The following is a 19,997-nucleotide window of genomic DNA, read 5'->3' on the forward strand; positions in this document are numbered from 1 at the left end:
TTGGAAAGCATTAACTTGCTGTAAGTTCTCTCACTTTAATAAAGGTTTATTAGGTATTTAACATGTTGCACCCCTAGAAATTATGTTAAGATATTAGGCATTTTGACTAAATTGTCGTCGTCTATTGCCCCTGTTAAATTTATTAGGCCATAATTCTAAAAGCTAGGAGATAGGTTTTAAGGTATTCTTAAATAAATAAGGGGTTTTTCTATTACCCTAGGCCTTTTCCCCCGGGTAGGTTGGGCTAGCGTTTCCGTACGCTAGGTTGGGGGGGGGGGGTGATTTTTATACGGTTGTTAGGATTTTTTTCTACAAGGCAGGAATTCACAGTTGTTATATTTTTTTATACTATATTTTTTTTGTCTATACAAAGGTTAATAAATTTTGTTGTTTATTGGAGCTGGTGTTTTCATTACGACTGACATGATGTGTTGAATTAAGGTACAAATAAGCTCGGGAATAAGACCAAGCAGAATCTCAAATCAAAATAAGAACCTGGGAAATAATAAACGTGAAAATATAGGAGAGTGTAAAAAAAATATTCTAGAACCACTAATGAAAATGGTGTTCTAAAGTTTTGTCCTATTACAAATCTTATTGCGCATCTACAGGACACCACCATTCATATTCCAAAAGATACCTGGCTCTTATGTACCTGGCTCTTATGTAAAATGTACGAGCTGAAAACTAGGGTTTTTTTTTTTTTTTTAACCCCAATTGGCATTGATGTTGAAAAACAAAATTTCGAAAGCATATTGCACATCTACAGGAAACCAAAAATCATCTTCCAAAGGATGAGTTGGCTACTGCATGAAATGGATAAGGAATTCTGGTAACCAGGTTTTCGTAGACAAATGTCATTTTTCGACCCCCAATTTGCCCCGATTTTTCCGAAGGAAAGGGGGGGGGGGCTTGAAAAACGATTTTTTTTCCTACGAAAGCCTGGTTCCTAGATCGATGTGTTTCGGTACTGTTCTCATCATCATTATGTAATATTAACCAAAGTAATTCAAATAACTCAAGAATATATATCTATATAAAAAGACACGAGTTCTTAATGGTTTTTATTGATCAAATAAAAATATTTATTTGAAAGGGTTATTCTATCATCCCGGAAATAAATCGTTACATGTTTATATTTTTAGTGTTAAATTTATTGTATCTAGGCACATGATTTCTGTTCGAAAACAGGATGGAATTTTGAGAAGCGGACCTGACAAGACAAACTGGTACATACTTTTATTATATTTACATGTATGAGGTTACATAAATTTGAATTTGTCATATATAATTGCATGCCTGCGTTATTTGAAACAATTGACCTATTATGTCTACTTTCTCTTTCGGTTGGACTTAATCTTGATTCCATTTGAATACTTTTATGTCATTCAAATTCAAGTGTCACAAACTGACATATAGGCCTATCATTCACATATATAGCGACAACTAAAGGCTATTTATTTATTCATTAATTTTGGGACTACCAGTCCACGAAAGTTACTTGCTAGTCATCACTTTCGATTTCAATTGTATGTGACTGACATTTGTTGCAATCTGATGGTCTAGAAAGATATTGATTTAGACAGTTACAGATTGAATTTTGAGGGGGGAAAATGCATGTGTTGCTTATAACTGAAAAATCAAATTTTGTTGGGGGAAAAATCATTCATAATTTATGTGGGTTTAGAGTTATCTTTCTTAGGTGCTGAACCAAAACTTAGAATATCCGTTTTTTATTTAACAAACGTGTTTAATATATTAAAAGTTGCAAGTTCATATAATTATGACAGTGCAAAATGTATATTTTGCACAATCTTGAATATTTGCTATGTTCGGCTTGTTTCTGAGTTAATATATTTAATGTCCGTAATCTTATGAAATTCCTCTTGACCACGGTATAGCGAGTTTCCCAGTACATATATATATATATATATATATATATATATATATATATATATATATATATATATATATATATATATATATATATATATATATATATATATATATTGTAAGGAGTGACTAGTAACTGATTCCCCAAATTGTTATTATATACTCAGTATTTTATTAACTTTTGGTGGAAAATTTTGCGAGTGTTGAGCTAATTTCCGACGCAGAGTAACCGCTAAGGTAGACAGACACTACGAAAACTATAAAACGGGCGGTTATATAATGTTCAAACATATACAATATGATATATAAACTTTTTGTATTAAAACCTGTTGTATTTAAAATTTTTTTTCAAAATGTTTATACCAATTTGAAATTTTGACTTTGTTTTGAGACATTGTCTGATCTTGATTGTGTTGCTTAAGATTTAAACGGAGTACAATTAAATCGTACTACCGAAAATAGAACGTTCTAAGGTTTAAGTCTTGAAAATCAGTAAAAATTTGTTGTGTGGGCTGACAATGTAACAAAACTAAACAGGCAGATAATGTATACTTTGAACAACTATGTAATGAATATCAAAATGGCAGGAAAAAATTGAGAAAGCATGTTTTAAAAGTTTTTACTTTATATGGATTAAATTTTTTTTTGGTGTTTTACGTGTAGGAATACTTATATCAATAAGCATAGAAACTTATTTACTCAAAATTTTATAAATAGGTAAAGAGAAAAATTAAGAAAACAATGAGATATTGACTTAAATTTCTTGATATGACCTACATGTAAGTCAAATATATTCAATTTAGAGATAAAATTATTTTAAACAAATGAATGGATGAGTGATGTTTCATCTGGAATTCATGGAAATGTTTCTTCCTTAAACAGAAAAACTGCTATAATATGCTTTATTACTAGTATTCACCATATGGAGTCTACATGTAAATTCCATAACCTCAGATAGTGTTCTATGCACGTTCTTAATAGCATATTATACTTAATGTTTTAATTCAAAATTCTCAGATTTCTTTTATCAGTGATTTAGCATGACTTAGGCTGGTCTACTTCTCAAACTGTGATCATTTTCTTCAATTTTTCAGGAGGAAATTACAGGGAGCTCAAGTTATATAATTGTATGTACGTTTAATGTGTAACAGATTACTGCAGCTCTTTGCGAGTTCACAGATCGTTAAAATTAATTGATAAATTATTTTGGACTGTTCAAATTAACGAACCATTCTGATATATGTTTTTTAATTTCAATCTCCCAACGTGACAAATCACAACTTTTTTAAATTTAAATTTATTTATAGGAAAATTTTCCTTTTTTTATTTTGAACATTTGCAAAAATGATCACATTGAATATATTCATAATGATGAAAATAAATTTGGGAAATGAGTCCATTTAAGATATGATTTGGTACCAAGTTATACGATTTCAAGGAGCACCTTTCAACTACAATTATATTGTTTTAAAGAAGAACCGAAAGACAAGGCATGCAAAAAGTTTTGTCACGAGATTTCTAACAAAATATTAATGCATAATGAATTAAAAAACTAGTTTCAGTATTATTTAGATGTGTGCTGAAACGCAAGAAAAACTGAACGATAGACATGGAATGTAAAAATGATGGAAAAACCACAACTACAGATTCCACAAGAGCCAATAGTACAGGTATTGTACTTTATTAAACTGAATGGTATGGAGATAATATAAAATACTGCATGTATATAAACATTTGGTTGGGGGTAACATTGAAAATTTTCACCACAAGGAAACCATTGTCAACCAGGCGCAGTCGAGGTTGACAATGGTTTTCGAGGGGTGAAAATTTTCAATGTTACCCTGAACTACATAGAGGATTTATTATATTATACTGAATGTTTTATACAAATAAAGTTGAACCGTGTGCCCATAAGTTCCGCACAGTCAGCATTTTAGCTCACCTGAGCCGATCGAAGGCTCAACTGAATTTTTCTACTCAAAATGTGCCCGGCGTCCGTCTGTCGTCCGTCGTGTGTCGTCTGTAAACAGTTCACATTTCTAGTAATTCAATAATTAGTAAATGACATAGGATATAACGGTTGTGACATTGCAGTTAAATAGATTTCCGCGTTAAAGGGTTATAAAATTTATTGCAAATGCTATACCCCATATAGCACAACAAAGAAAGACATTCTATTGTTTATATTTACATCTGTCTTTGAATTATTCCTAAAAAGTAGATGAAAGTGCGTAAAATATTGTATTGTTGATCCTTCGTTACATACATGTAGATGGGAAGAACCGAAAAACATTAATTTTAGAGTCACAAATGACTTTCAAAAAATCTAAATAGTTTAGAAGTCAATTGTTGTTACCAGGCCCGTAGGAAGCAATTTCAGTTTGGGGGGGGGGGGGCACAGCCATACATTTTCAGTTGAGGGGGCACTATCAACTACCAAAATTTCTTGACAAGCAAAAAAAAAAAAAAAAAAAAAAAAAAAAAAAAGCTCATCAGACGTTTTCATTGAGGGGGCACAAGCATATAGTATCTATGTTTTCTATAGTAATTTATATATCGGCAAAATTATTGGAGGGGCACGGCCCCCCGTGCCCCCCCCCCCCCCCCCGTTCCTACGGCCATGGTTACTCTGTATAACTGCAAATAAGGTTTTCATAAGAAAGAGTCATTGGAAGTAAATACATACTTTTCATCCATTTCGTCTGTAAACGTATAACCGAGGCTAGTTAAAAAAAAAAAACAGTTTTCTGAGCCAATTTATTGAATCACTGAAAAAACCGGATAAATAAGTAAAAGTGAACAGATCGTATAAAATTGACCAAAAAAAGTAGTCTTCTATTCCTCGTAAGTGCTTTTAACATGATGGATATACATCCAATTCGGGTTCGAAGATTTACAATAGAGCAAAACTTTCCCTGAATTAATTGCAATATAGCAAATCTTTCTCCCCTACGGAAGAAATCATATATTGCAAATCTTTTCCCTGGGAGTGATTGCTCCATATAGCAATTTTTTATCTCTTTAGAGCATTTTCCAGAATGATTGCGATCTAATATGTCTCCGTATTAAATTTGCACCCGCATTATAAGTATTCGTTTTTAAAATTCGTTATACGATCGAATTCTACTGAGTTCTTGATCAATATTTATGGTAATGCCAATTAACAGCATTTTATTTGTAAACAAAGAGACACTTGACCTTGATTAATGTGATATAACAAAGAATTATATGATCTGCAAGAAGCGTGATTAACAATGATTAACAACTAGCATAAAAAAGTTGGACTGTTGGAAATACATAATAATGCATTGAAAAACAATGAACATGGAAATTATAAATCAAGAAATAATCTGTTCAAATCGCGGAGTAAACGAATTGTGGCTCTACCCTTTTAATTGCACATGAAAAATTAGAACCAGTAACGTGAATGTAAGATGATTGCATCTTTGCTATATAACAGAGCTCCCCCATGAGGGAGAATTTGTTATATATTTATTAATTAATCCAGGGAATTTTTTTTTTGTTATGGGAAAATTTTGTTCTTAAACACCGGACCGGGAAAAGGATATATTATGTGGCAACATGATGTATTTTATATTACGTACAGAATCAATTTAAAAAGTAGAAAAGTTCAACTAGTCAATCAATTTTACGACTGTAACTCAGAGTGTATTTAAGTTGTAAGTTAAAGATGAAATAGAATATTTTTGTGTTGTATGTTTAAAGGAAACATTTATTATAGAAATAACGCTGTAAAGGAAATTATTAAAAACGTTTTATTTTGAAATTGATTTCAGGGCAGCTCGTACAAAGAAAACGAACAACGGGAAAAGTGGGTGAGTTTATGTACAATCAATAATTTTAGATTAAGTTTATATTTTTCAAAATATCAGCACATGAACTTTTCTGAATTATAGCTTATCTATGTCAAAAATTTCAGTAAGATTTTCTTATATAAGATTGTAGGTGAACATTTTTTAAAAGAGCAAGAGGCCTATGGACCACAGCGCTCACCTGAATCAATATGGCCCTGTTGTTCTTCATCAGATTTTTTTCTTTGAATTTATACATTCCTATGTAAAACTTTGATCCCTGTTGTGACCCCACCCTTCCCCCAGGTGTATTGATTTTTGTAGATGTGGTCCCATGATTTGAATAAACTTGAATCTTCACTACCTCAAAATACTTCTATAACAATATGACTGAACTGGCTTTGCTGTTTTTGCGAAAAAGATTTTTATAGATTTTTTTTCTATATATCCGTATTTTAAACTCTGATAGCGCATTGTGGCCCCCAGGGGCCATGATATGAACAAATTCAAATCTGCATTACCTGAGGATGCTTCCATACAAATAAGATTAAACATGGCTTTGCAGTTCTTGAGAAAAGGAATTTTAATGATTTGCCTATATATTCCTATATATGTAAAACTTTGATCCCTCATTGTGGCCCCATCCTATCCCCAGGGGTCATGATTTGAACAAACTTGAATCTACAGTACCTGAGAATGCTTCCATATCAATATGACTAAACATAGATTTGCTGTTCTTGAGAAAAAGATTTCTGAACTATATATTCCTATGTAAAACGTTGATTGCCCAATGTGCCCCCCCCCCCTCCCCCAGGGGTCATGACTTGAACAAACTTGATTCTATACTACCTGAGGATGCTGCCATCTCAATATGACTAAACATGGTTTTACTGTTCTTGAGAAGATTTTTCCCTATATATTCATACGTAAAACTTTGATCCCCCATTGTGGTCCCACACTACCCCTGGGGGTCCGGATTTAAACAAACTTGAATACACTATGTAAAGAAAGTTTCACGTAAGATTGAACTTTTTAGGCCCAGTGGTTCTTGAGAAGAAGATTTTTAAAAGATATCACCAAATTTTTATTAATTTTCAATTATCTCCCCTCGAAAGGGGGCATGAACCTTCATTTAAACAAAGTTGAATCCCCTTTACCCAAGAATGTCTTGTGGTAAGTTTGGTTGGTTCTGGAGAAGAAGTGAAAAATGTTGAAACTTTACAGACGGACGGACGGACAGACGGACCACGGACAAAATGTGAACAGAAAATCTAACTTGAGCTTTCAGCACAGGTGAGCTAAAAACCTGTAAAATTCGAAGTCAACCTGTCAAAAATTTAAAAGCTAAAATCAATTATTGCTCATTTTGTAATGTTATTTTTCCATTAAAAATTATGTTTATTTCAGCACGCAGACTTCATATTTATTTAAAAGTGACACTTTTTTTAGACATTGGTTAAAAAAAAATATTGATACAAGTACAATGTGGGTCTTCGTATGACTTTGTCAGTTTTCTAGTCTGATGATTTTTTAAAGAAAATTTTCATAATGAAGGAAAGCAGTGAGAAAATATCGCTCTTATGATGTTATGCAAATTTTGTTATGTAATATAGATTAAAATATGTTCGAACCATGGTCCTTGAAACAAGAACAACACAAAATTGGTTCAGAATTCATCATTGTATTGGAAGCAAAGGAGTGTATTCCAAAAATATTGAATTATATTTCCCTGCAGAGTTTACAGGGCAAAAGAGAAAGTTTTGTACAGAAATACTCATCTTATGTACACTTGAAATTATTTAAATCATGTTACGAACTCTAAGGCCTCCGTAAAGAATTTTAGAGAATCATTTTGAAAAATATTCAATTCAAGCTCAGGTACAACATTTGAAATCAATATCAGGTATCTCAAAAGGGCGATAAAAGCTGGAATTCTGCTGGAAAAATGAATATTAAAAACTGTTGAAGGCTGAATTAACAAGGCTTAGATTTTTTAAAAAGATTTACTAGCATTCCCGAGAACCCAAATGTATAAATTTTATTCCATTGTGGGTCTTCGCTTAGTGTGAAGCCAATGCAACAGTCTCTGAATTGATGAGATTACAACTGGACTTCGATGTTCATTGTGGCCCATTTTTTTTTATTTTTTTTAGTGATGTTATCAGATGGCACGACTTTAAATGAAGAATCGAAGAAGAAAAAACTGCATTTGCATGAATGTAAGTTTACTTGAATATGAGATTTGTTGTCGGATGTTTTCAGAAGCGATACAAGTAAAACAGGAGATGAAGTCACATTTAAAAAGAAATATAAAAAGCTATGGATCCCAATGTAAAACAAATAAAGACCCTTTAAAACAATGGTTCATTGGTGACAATATAATGTAGAAACTTTAATTTTTTGCACATTTAACAGCTGTTAAACATCTTTAACAAAAACTGCACATTCAATTACAACAATATGTAATGTAAAATATAGTTAACATTATAAACTACATAAATATGTGCTTTTAATGTTACAAACTGTACATATGATTTTATATTATAGCGTCCAGTGGAAATGACAACAGGGTTATAACACCACAGCCGGTTACAAATTCGTCAGACTCTACAGAAAAAGATTCAACTACGAAGAAAAGCAAGTTAAATATGTACCTGCTTCTCTCTAAAAAAAATTGCACAATCATAAAATTTTTAACATTGTATTTAAATTTCCAAATAGTATTTCTCATGATGTTTAGTTATTTTGGATTTTTAACATTGGTTAATTATTCCTACCAAACCAATTGTGTGACCCACAATCTGCTCCCTTAAATCTCAAGGTGCCTTATTAGGTATAAAAGGACTTAGTATGATAAGATCCAAAATTAGATCTCAACAGAAATGAAAATGCAACTAAAATTGTTCATTACTAAAGCTTTAAAGCTGGGCTCTAAATCAGTATTGACTGTGATATGTAGCATACATAAATTACAGTTTGACCTTTTTCAAGTATACAGTTTACATTACTTTTGATATGAGAGAGAGAGAGAGAGAGAGAGAGAGAGAGAGAGAAATGAAAACCCAAAATCTGGGCTGGTTATGAAACTTTATTTACTTCATAGCTTTTTGAAAGAAAGCATGTATGTATGTACATGTAGTCATAATAACCAATAACGTTTTATAAAATTCCCAGTAACAATTTAATCAATAAAAAGTATAACATCAATAGCAAAGTAAATTTTTGTATACATTCCCAATTTTTGTGTCTTTGGTTTTTTTTAACCAGAGACATAAACTTACGCATAATACAATAAAACTTGTCTAATCCGGACAATACTACTTCCATAGAAATTGGCCAGATTAAACAATATTACCGATTAGACAATGTTTTTAACAATTAAATTTAATGAAAGGGACTAAAATTTGTCATCGTTATGGGCAAGATTTCGGAATACACAACATCCGGATTAGGAAAGTTTTACTGTAGAAATAAATTCTACGGTATTATTCAAATGACGTCTGTTCTATAAATTTTCTTGGCAAATGCATAATCCAAAACAAAGTTTAAGAACTACTTTTGTAAGTGAAATTAACGACGTTTTATTTTCTGCTGTGATAGTATAAATAAGAGAAAAATCCAGATTTATTGCTGCACACAAAACTGATTTAAAGTTTTTATTATATGGGTACAACAAAGCAGTTCTTGACAGGAGTCTCGGGCAACACTTGTTCTGACGAATCATTGAGCAAACTGTTGCCCGCGGCTTTCAGCCTTGTGCGGGAGATTTCTCACCGGTCTGACAGATCAACTGTTGCCCTGAACCCCAGTCAACAACTGCATATTTCCTTAATGGTACCATTTGTAGGTCACCTGAGTCACTCAGGTGACCTTTTGCTACCTGGTTTCGTCCGTCATAGTTCGTCGTGCGTCGTGTGTTATCATTTGAACATTTTCAACTTCTCCTCTGGAACCGCCAAAGCAACAAATATAGTGAATTTCATGGTATCTGTCTCCCCGGACTTGAGGAATGGGGCTAAAACTATAAAAATTAATGCAGTCTTTAAAAATCTTCATTACTTTTGGACATCAAGTAGGCCTTTCAACTAATTTTTCAAGTTGCACATGTGGTAAAAAACAGTTGATAGATAGATTTGTAGGTACATGAAATTCTCAAAAGAAGATTATAAACTATACATACCTTTAATTAAATCATAAAAAAATTAATTATTAATATTTGATTTGTAAGATGTGTTTTAAGGACAGGTAACTCAAGTGTAAAAAAACGACCACTTTATTTTACAAAGTGCCGATTTTTGAGTTATTGTTTATAGGAATGACATATAGGCTGCTTCAATTGGTATTGTTATGTTCACAAAAGGGTTCCTTATATTATTTGGTACACAAAAGTGTTGACCAAACCAAGGAGAATGTCTTCACTCTATACCTGGAATAACGGGATCAATGAATGGGGAACGGACTATATTCAAGATTTTTAACTCTCTCCGACAGTTGTTATGAAGAAGAAATATAATGCCATGTTTTTTGTTTGTGCATTGTTGTGCTTCATCTATAAAGATATATATTTCTACAATTAAATGCAACAATAAATTATCTTATTCTTTTCTCTAAGCACGAAGAAGAACCATCAAGTATAAAAATTTAATCAGGTCAAAATTAAGAAGGGGGATGGATTTCACTTTCTATTTTTATTAAAAATTTCACTTATATACTATTGTATAGTGTCAGTAACTACATGATAATTAAGTTTAACATTTGAGCTAAATTTTAAAACCACTGGATTTCGCTGACAGTGAAGGAACACTTTGGAAATGCTAAAACTTGACATGCTTAAAAACAGTTAGCTTCCTCGGACCTGCTGTAAACAAGTTCTGGTAATTGGTTATCGTTCTTTTCATCGAACCCTAGCGGCAGTTGAAAGGCCTACATCAAGCATCACACTGTTGGCATGATTGTAATAAGCACTGCGACCTCCATCAGAATGATGGAATTCGTAACCCTTTCATCAGATGTTTTGGTAGTAGGATGAGACTCTATAAATCATATAATAAAAATGCATTAATTTTTCAAAAATTTTCTTCTCATCTCCAGGGTATTTAGCAGACTAAGTGCATAGTTATAATTAGCAAGATTGTCTCTTCCAAATTGTGAAATTCATCGCCCCTGGGTCAGGGGTTCTGGAGTTAGGATAGGGCTATATACTGATCATCTATGGAAATATTTACTCTGGTTTAAGAGAAGTTATTCCCCTGTGTTATTCACATGATAATTAATCAAAGTAAATAATGTAATGGATAGGTACATTGTAAATTGAATAAACGCATTATAATACAAGGGTTTTAAATATACATGTACAGCTGTATGTAATATGAAAAGTACTTTCATACCTCATGGTCAGGTTGACTTGTAAATAATAGATGAATACGAATGAGACAATAATATCTCATAAATGTACACATCAAATATTACTCAAAGACCAAGAGAGGCCAGTATGGGGTCGGAGTCATGCTGGGTGTAATCTGTGAATATTGTGCTTTATTCTAAGCACTACTGTCTTGTTATGCTTGGTGATAGTGATAGAGTGTATAGATAGCACTGGTATATACAGGCAAGTTTTGATTTGTTGCTAATTACCAGACTAACTATTTTGGTCATCCCTGATCAACCCTTGTCCCTTGTTTTTGAGTATCAATTTCAGTTGATGTTAATATTATATAATTTTTTACCATTCCTTGGATCCTTTACAGGGTTGTTATATACTCAAGTGAGCGTTAGACCCTTAAGTCTCTTGTTGTCTATTGTGACAGTTTTTGAAAGATCCTTTTCAAGCACCTTTTTTCTTTTATATTCCGTGATAATAACCGTTTTAGTCAGAGGAATCTACAACTAAAAGTTTCCGACCAAAGCCAATGCAGTAATTTTACCGAAGGGTAAAAATACATGTCTTATCCAAAGAAACAATCTCAGAATGTAGGTCTCAAAAAATGAGCTTTTCAAGTGTTATACGAGACGTATATAGTAAATGTAACAGCTAGAAAGTTAATCGTACATGTATGTGTTGTGCAACGAGAAATTAAATTTGAAGAACTCCCTAATCATTGAGTTATTTGATGAAATAGTTTTTGTTCACCAAAATACATGTACAATGTACCTCAGAAATGAGTCAAGGATTGGTTCTAATTTATTACTTAGTTGGGTCCAAGTAAACTTTCTCACAGTGAAGAATGTTGATGGTTTGGATATTTCTAACCTAGAAATATCATTCTTCTCTCTAAGAAAAATATATATCATGTCGTCATCACAAAGTCATTTATTTCATTACGTATGCATATTAACACATATACATATTATGTATGTGTGACATTGTTTTAACGACGTTGGATCCTGATATTTAAAGTCTTAAACTTTTTTTGTCAAGTATATTTTTAGCTTCTACATACATAGCTTAATTAAAAATCAAAACAAAAAATGGGGGTCAATATGCTTCTTTTGGCGCTACAGTACATTTAAAATGACCTTTTTGCACTGAATTTGTGTCTTAATCAAAAATAACATCTTCGACGTTTTCCCTCCAATATTTTTTATCCAAATTAATCATGGGACAAATAATGCTATTATTCTCTCTTAAAAAAGACACAATAAAATTGTGACCAAAAAAAAAAAAAATTCAAATTGCCTCGCATAATCAATTATTTGACCTTTCTGCACTCACAAAATGTCATTTTTCGGGCATTAAAAATTTAACAAGCAAGAAAAATATTTTAAAGTCTTAAACTTTTGCTGAATTTAAGTAGATTGATCATAGTTATCTTATATATTCAGAAAAGAAAATCAAAAGTGGAGGTCTATGATGTTATTTTTCAGATATTACTAAAAAACTGTTAATTTTATGATAAAATTGGCTCAATTTTTTCCTGGAGTTTCAGAATATATTTTCTATATTTGTCACAATATGATGATAGAATTCACAAAAAACTGATTTAATTAATATTTTAGAACCAGCATTAAACATTTCAATGCACAAAATAGCTCTGTGTGCAACCAGCATGGAAAAATAGGAAACTAAACTTAACAGTACTGTATATATTTCAAAAGGGAAAAAATGATCATTTTCTTCTAAAAATCTTCCGCCACAAAATATAGTTCCTGGCTTAATCCTATCTGAATGGAATTTAATCGCGGTTTTTTCATTGGATATAGTATAATTTTCATTGTAGTATCCAGATTTAATGTTAGAACTTAAAAATAATGCAGAATTTTAGAAATAAAGCCCCAGACCAAAATCTGCTCAAAAGCTCAGGATCGAACGTCCTTAATAAAATTCTTTTTATTATAATAAAAGATCTTGTATGTAAAGAAGACACGAATCCAGCATCATTACCTATCAAGAAGGAAGTTTTTGAAAATTTATCAAAGAAAATCTTCTATAAAACACAAAGGAATGTGACAAAAGAAGATGAAGAAAAAGCAGGTAACAATTTAAAAACCGAGAGGTTTATGTCGGTCGTGGATTTGCTCTCGATATCATATTTTACGACCCAAGCGTCAGTTTTGTGCATATTCCATTCTGACGTCACTTACTCAACTGCCGGAAGTGTAAGAAAGACCAGCACTTTATCTACACTATGGTACTGCAAAATTCTACTCATAATTGAAAAGTCTTCATGTTCAAAATCTGCAAAAATGATCTTATGGAAAATAATAATAGGACTTGAGCATTAGAATTTACAGCTGTATATACAGCGAGTTTTTGAGTATATATATATATATTCGGTCGACCGCTGCTCACTCCTTTAAGGCACCTAATTCCCCATCTGGTGTTTTTGCCCTGTTCACAATTTGAATTGTTGAAAAGATCCATCATTGTATATTATATCTTTTCCTTTTTCATTCTATAGGAAAGATAAAAATAATACCACATACTATACCGTGTTTACATCAATGTTGAATTAAAACTACGTAGGCAATCTTGATTAAATAATCAGGTGATATAGTACAAATTCCAATGGATATAATGTAAAATTTTTAGGTCTTGTTTTCTCGTTTATGCTGTAAATCCGCTAGCTACCTTAAACATTTGATGCAACAAAACATTTCTTAGAGTGGACAATATAAGAATTAATGATGATAACTGTTTGAGTAAAATTTTTGCTATAAAGGAGATGGGCGAACATAGCGTGCAGAAAGCCTATAGCTTCAGAAATATAAAAATCATGTTCAGTTTCTGAATTTAATATATAGAGTAATGCTCTCATTATTGAAATTTATGAAATTGTGATAAACAACACTTTTCTGGGGAAAATTTTCTCAAGAAAATTTATTCTTTTATTTAAAAAATTAATGTGGTATTCGTGGGGTTCGAACCCTAGCAATAAAAATCCTGTATATCATTTTCTTTCGAGACTAGCACGCTAACCACTAGACTACACAAGTCCTGACGAACAGTGGCATTTAAATCATGTTTGTGATATGACCCTTGACTTAATGGACTTCAAGTATTTCTCGAAAAGATGCGAATGTTATGTCATAAAAGTAGATTTTTAAGTTATAGTGGGTCATTGCTCCATATTTTTGGTAACCAAAAAATGTATATTTTTATGCAAACTTTGAGGATTAACTTTCAAAAAGGTGGAGCGAAGACCCACTCATATCGAAAAATAGTGTTATAGTATGAGAAAATGACTCTTTTTGCCCGCTTTAGTGTGTGTCTAATATTTCACAGGCAAATAACTTCAATCTTTGAGGGATTTTTGCAAATTGTAGAGATTTTACATAAAGCATATTTTAATGTTAGACGAAATATCAAGGAAAATTTTTGATATAATTGAAATTTAATTTTTCATCTTCATGTTTGTTCCACTATAGGCTTATCGGTCGTCATGTTCACCCATCTCCTTTTATGTAATTGAATAACCAATACACAGATATAACTTTTTTGTAGAGAAATATGTTGCAAACGAGGTCTTCAACAATAATTTGGACAAGAAACTAAAGGATCACCCAAAAGGCGAAGAAACCTCTTCAAGTAACATTATTTTGCCTCAGACTACAATGATGCTCTGTAATTTAACATCTTTGCGACATATGTTGATCCGCGACAAAACGTAACAGATCTAGAGCATTTATTAGGTTTGATGCTGGCTGTCTACAGTCAGTATCAAGCAATATAAATAATTTTATATACACAGGCAAAATTTGCTCGCATTTTTTTCATGCGAATTTTTTCACAAAGAGAAGAACAATACGCATGGAATTTATGTGAAACCTCCATGCAATTTTGATATAAATTTCATATGAATATCAGACCATTTAAAATTCGCAAGATATTTGTGCGAAAACTGTTTTGCACAGATTTTTTTTTATTTTAAAGGAAAAAAAACTGACTGTATAAATATATGATTTTACATAGATGTGTATGTAAAAACTTAATAATTGAGCATGGATTATGTCTTTTGAAATACTACATTGCATGTTATTTTTCATTCAAATGAAATTTAGGAAACCTAAAAAATGGATGTAAGGGGTGTTAAGAAAGTTCATTCCATAATGAAATATTTTTGAAAATTTCAAAGTAGTGTTTAACTGAAGAAATTAATTTTCCAGTCTGACAGAATCACAAGATTGTGCTTTCTATCTATAGCAATTACATATATTTCTAGCAGGAAGTTATAGGATTTTTTCCCGTATGAAAAGATTATAAACGTTTTTAAAACATCCAAATGACAGAACTGGTCATTTTGTATGGAAATTATTTACTTTTGTTTTTTCACAGCTTATCTTGCAGCACACAAACCTGATAAGCTTAGATAAAAGAAAGATTAGTCACTTTTCAAAAGAATAGATTTGTCATATTGGAATTCTATACTGACTTGAAAAAAATTGCATAAGTATTTGAAAGGATAGATTGACCTGTGTGCTTAAGATATTTCACAAATATGCTGCATCCCTGATTTTTCAGCACAGACATCATCTGTTTCAATACATACCCTCCCCTTTTCGTTTTAATAAAATACAGCTTAAACCTTATCAGTAACAGAAAAGAATCTGTGAATATAAAATATCACAAATTTTAAATATCTTTTATTGTGTTTCTTTTCGAAAATGAAAGGAAATTTGGAAAGAACTCTCTTTATATTAACCCTCCTCCCCGCAGTCACGCATTTTAACGCATATACCATTTCCTATTTCTAACGCAAAATCACGCATATACCGTTTCCCCGCAATCACGCATTTTTCACGCACTTTCAAAAGTAAATTTAATCTTCAATTTAATGCCAATTCCCTTTTAATTCATACTTGCTAAAATGTCAGAAAATAAGAAAAGTTATAATCTTATTAAAATATTACGTCATAATTATTTACGCTAAACTTTAGAGAAACTTGTACCTCGCTATAAAGTGCTTGCGGGGAAAAGGTAACGTCATATTTCTATGACGTGAACATTAAGTGTATGTTGCGTCACAGTTCAGTAAGTTGTAAAGAGTTAATGATTATTTATATAAAAACAGAAAGGACTGTTGCTGAGGCCCTCTGATCCACCGGGAACGAAAAGGAACCGTGATGATATATGTGTATATATATATTTGGACTTATTTTGTGTTTAAATGATGCAAATGTCAAAATTCTAAAATATTTAGAAATTGTAGACTTTTTGATATTAAAAATTCTTACTCTATGCCTTTAACCCTTACAAAACAAAACATTTTTTGTATCATTTTCTATAAAATTATTGAGAAAACGAGAGCAAAAAATTCAACTTTATGTGAATACACATATTCATTTTACTTAATAGATTTTTAGCTTGTGGTCTTTTATGATTTTACATAGTATGATGCAGAAACCTTTGGTTTCTGTTAGAATTGTATTGGAATTAAACTACAAAGACCATTGTAAGAAGTTACTTAACTTCATTGAAATAATTTGTAAAATTCTAATGAAAAAGAGTTAAACAAAGAAATTGAAGATCTTAGTCTTGATTTGACATTTAGTTTTTTATATGAATATATTTACATTTGCTGTATTTTTCTAGAAAGCCAACTGTGAAATTGATTTTAGAGCCATTTTCGTGTATACTCACGCGTAGAAAAATACGTTGAGAAACTCGCGCTAAAGTGACGTCACAATGAGCTACAGCGACGTTAATAAAAATATAACGATAAAGGGCAGTGAGAAAATCAAACACTGAGTATATTTTTGGTGCTTTTAAATATGTAAAATGTAAATATAAGGAATGTTTTTAGGTTTAGTGTTAATTATTTTTATTTAAATCACACAGACTTGCGCGTAGGCATATTTTTTCATGAAGCGCTAGCGCGCTTCACGAAATATACCTACGTGACAAGTCTGTGTGATTTACACATCAATCACTCACACAAAATTTAAAAACATTATATAAACAATTTTACGTGAAAATTCTAAAAATTTCATTCGACTATGATACGAACCCATTTGCAAGATATTCACATGAAAACACAAAATTTCACATGATTTTCACACAATTTTTAAATGAAAAGAAAATCACATGAATAACATGTGAGCCACTTTTTCCTGTGTACGACATAAGACATGATTTCCATGATTGATTTTTTTTTTTTGCAAATGGGCTTTCCCGAAGAAGCACTTTAAAGATTGGCGATAAAATGCTTAGAGATCTTTGACGTTTTGATTTGATATTTTGACAAATTTAGTGGATTAACGCAGATTTTCGAATTATTGGAACATTGCCAGTCATACAGAATTTTATTTTAAGATTTTTATAATATGAAAGTAACTTTGATAATTGAAATCAATATCAACAAAAAAGACAGCATTAAAGAATATTAAAATAATTTGTGATCAATTTTTTTCAAATTGTTGTGAATAAAGTTAATTTTTTTTTTTCATTTTCAGAAGTTTTCTTTCGGTTTAGATCTGGAAAAGAGAACTCTTTCGAAGAACGTTTAAGCACAATGCATGAATTAAGGAAATGGAATCTTTTGATGACACCGAAGGAATCTAAGAACTTTTTAGGAAAGCAGTTAGAACAAATGCAATGTGAAATACATGTAGAACAAAGAAAGGGGGGTTCTTTTGCGTTTGATATTTGCTCAGAGAGTCATGAACATGATTTTAATCAATGGGTAGAAGAGTGTTTGCATTTGATAATGGAATCCTTCAATGATTCAGAATTACTTTTAATTAGTGCACCATTTGATGAAATGCAACATCTTTCAAAAACGATTAAAGACTCAACTGCAGTGAATGATGGCTTCGTGTCAATAGATGAATCGAAAGAAGTATGTGGACAATTCCTCTTAGGTAGAGGAGAACATGTCATAGACCTGTTATCAGACCTTCAGAGACACATCAAAGATGCCAAGGTTTCGAATCCACAGAATAGAAAAGACGTTTCTTATGATGTTTTTCATTTGAATACATTTCAATTGCGTTTGATTGGTATGTTTAATGGGGTAGAGAAGGCAAATGAAAATCATCCAGCCGTGAAGATGTATATCAGTGGAGATAAAATCATGATGATCGGACAAACCGATGATTGCTCTGCTGCCAGTGATTTTATTAGAAACAATTCCTGGTTGTCAGATATTCAGCATAAAAAGTTCCCGGCAATGCAAGAGTTTCAGTTCTTTCTAAAAAGAGAAGGCGTGCAAAAATACATTGACAGTAAAATAAACTCTATAGAAGGTTCCTGGGCAATTGTTGAACTTCCAAATTCAACCAACACTGAAATGGTTATGATATATGGAAAGACAAAAACTGATATTCAAAGTATTGAAAATATTTTGCAATCTTCTGTTGTGAGGAGCCAATGTTTAAATATGAGTTTTATGGGAGTAAAGAAAAACAGAGAGAAATGGCAAGAGTGTGTAAAGAAATTAGAAGACACCTTTGAAGGAAAAATTCATATGCAAATTGAGAAAAATTCTGGCAATTATGTTGCAACAGTTATCTTTACCTCTGATCTCCAAGACGACGAAAACATGAGATTGCTTCTTAATGATATTGAACAACAAGAGTCAATAAAAAACATGGTGCAATTGAACCAAAAACAGTTCATGTGGCTTCAGAAGTACTACCTAGAAGATATACAAGCCGAAGGATTGAAAAATGGCATAGAATTAAAATTTGACGAGGAACAAGGCGGCATTGAAATAACAGGTGGATCTTCCGCATTGACTGAAATTAAAAGGTTTATTAATTCAATATGTATGGAAGAACAAGATATATTACTGCCTTTGAATGCTTTACCGTCTGAAGTATGTACTTTTTTAAATGAAAAGAAATGCTGCTATGAGCAGTGTCAGGTTGAAAATTCAAAATGTTGGATAAACGGGAAAACGGCATTTTGCGTCCACAAAGGCAACAAGAGGACAGAGCACCTTTTTGCGGATGTAAAAGTCAAGCCAATACAGTCTGAAAATGAAGGTATTTTCTAAATAACATGTTTTAATTTGAAAGCGACCACCTTAGTGGATAAATTCTAGAAATCCAGTACAAGTCTGTATTGTAGCACAGCGTATGTGTAGAAAAAAAAAATTCTTGCCATCGAAACTTGTTTTCTGGATGGGAAAAACGCATAAATTCTATGAAACACCTTTCTTCAAACACTTAATTTTTGTCCAAAGTTTGCTAGAGGAAATATTTAGTGGTCTTTGTTTATTACTTCAAGTTAAATTTAAAACTTATACCTATGATATATATATATATATATATATATATATATATATATATATATATATATATATATATATATATATATATATATATATATATACAATTGCAGATTTTGTAAGCAGTATCAAGTGGAGTGATGACACAAATGTTTTGCTGAACATCCCATTGTGGCAAGGTGGAGATCAAAGAGAAGAACAACAAGTGAACAGTACTTTGGAATTGCTATTTTCAGATATTGTAAAAAATAGGAAGAAAGCAATAATATTTGAATTGGAAGATCTGAGTTCATGGCCAATGGAAAACTTTGTGAAATGCATCTTGCATGTAGTTCATGCAACTATAACAATAGAAGCCTTGATTATCATACTAGCACACAAAGAAGAAGCAGAATTTAATTCTGTTGCCAACTGCATTGAAGCGGTTTCCCGTAGTTTGAAAGGTAATAGTATAATTGTATTGTTTATTTAGTTAATAGCTGTCAGCGAGTTATGGTTTCTTTAGAGATGAGTTTCTTAGTCTGATCTTCGGTAATTTGTACAAGTTGTAAATGCATACTGTATGTAAAGGTGATGTGAGCATTAAAATGTCTATCAGTCTTATAAATTCTTTTTAAAATTAGTG

At 31.6% G+C, this 19,997-nt stretch overlaps 1 protein-coding gene across 1 annotated transcript; it reads left to right on the forward strand.

Annotated features, from left to right (window-relative positions):
• The first annotated feature begins 3,502 nt into the window (after nucleotides 1–3,502).
• Nucleotides 3,503–19,877, forward strand: LOC133176541 (uncharacterized). The gene is made up of 4 exons (XM_061311656.1): nucleotides 3,503–3,563; nucleotides 17,595–19,127; nucleotides 19,486–19,700; nucleotides 19,845–19,877. The coding sequence occupies exons 1-4, from the start codon at nucleotides 3,503–3,505 to the stop codon at nucleotides 19,875–19,877; spliced, it is 1,842 nt and encodes a 613-aa protein (XP_061167640.1).
• The last annotated feature ends 120 nt before the right edge of the window (nucleotides 19,878–19,997 follow it).

This window comes from Saccostrea echinata, unplaced genomic scaffold, assembly GCF_033153115.1.
Source record: "Saccostrea echinata isolate AGI-Se365-2 ecotype Australia unplaced genomic scaffold, CSIRO_AGI_Sech_v1 ptg000076l, whole genome shotgun sequence".
In the NCBI taxonomy this organism is placed as follows: domain Eukaryota; kingdom Metazoa; phylum Mollusca; class Bivalvia; order Ostreida; family Ostreidae; genus Saccostrea; species Saccostrea echinata.

What these genes read in the sequence shown, in the direction of transcription:
- LOC133176541 (XM_061311656.1), top strand. Translation starts at nt 3,503, where the DNA reads ATGGAATGTAAAAATGATGGAAAAACCACAACTACAGATTCCACAAGA. An exon ending in AATACAGTCTGAAAATGAAG is followed by an intron (nt 19,128 to 19,485) that starts GTATTTTCTAAA and finishes ATACAATTGCAG; the next exon opens with ATTTTGTAAGCAGTATCAAG. An exon ending in TTGTGAAATGCATCTTGCAT is followed by an intron (nt 19,701 to 19,844) that starts GTAGTTCATGCA and finishes TTGTTTATTTAG; the next exon opens with TTAATAGCTGTCAGCGAGTT.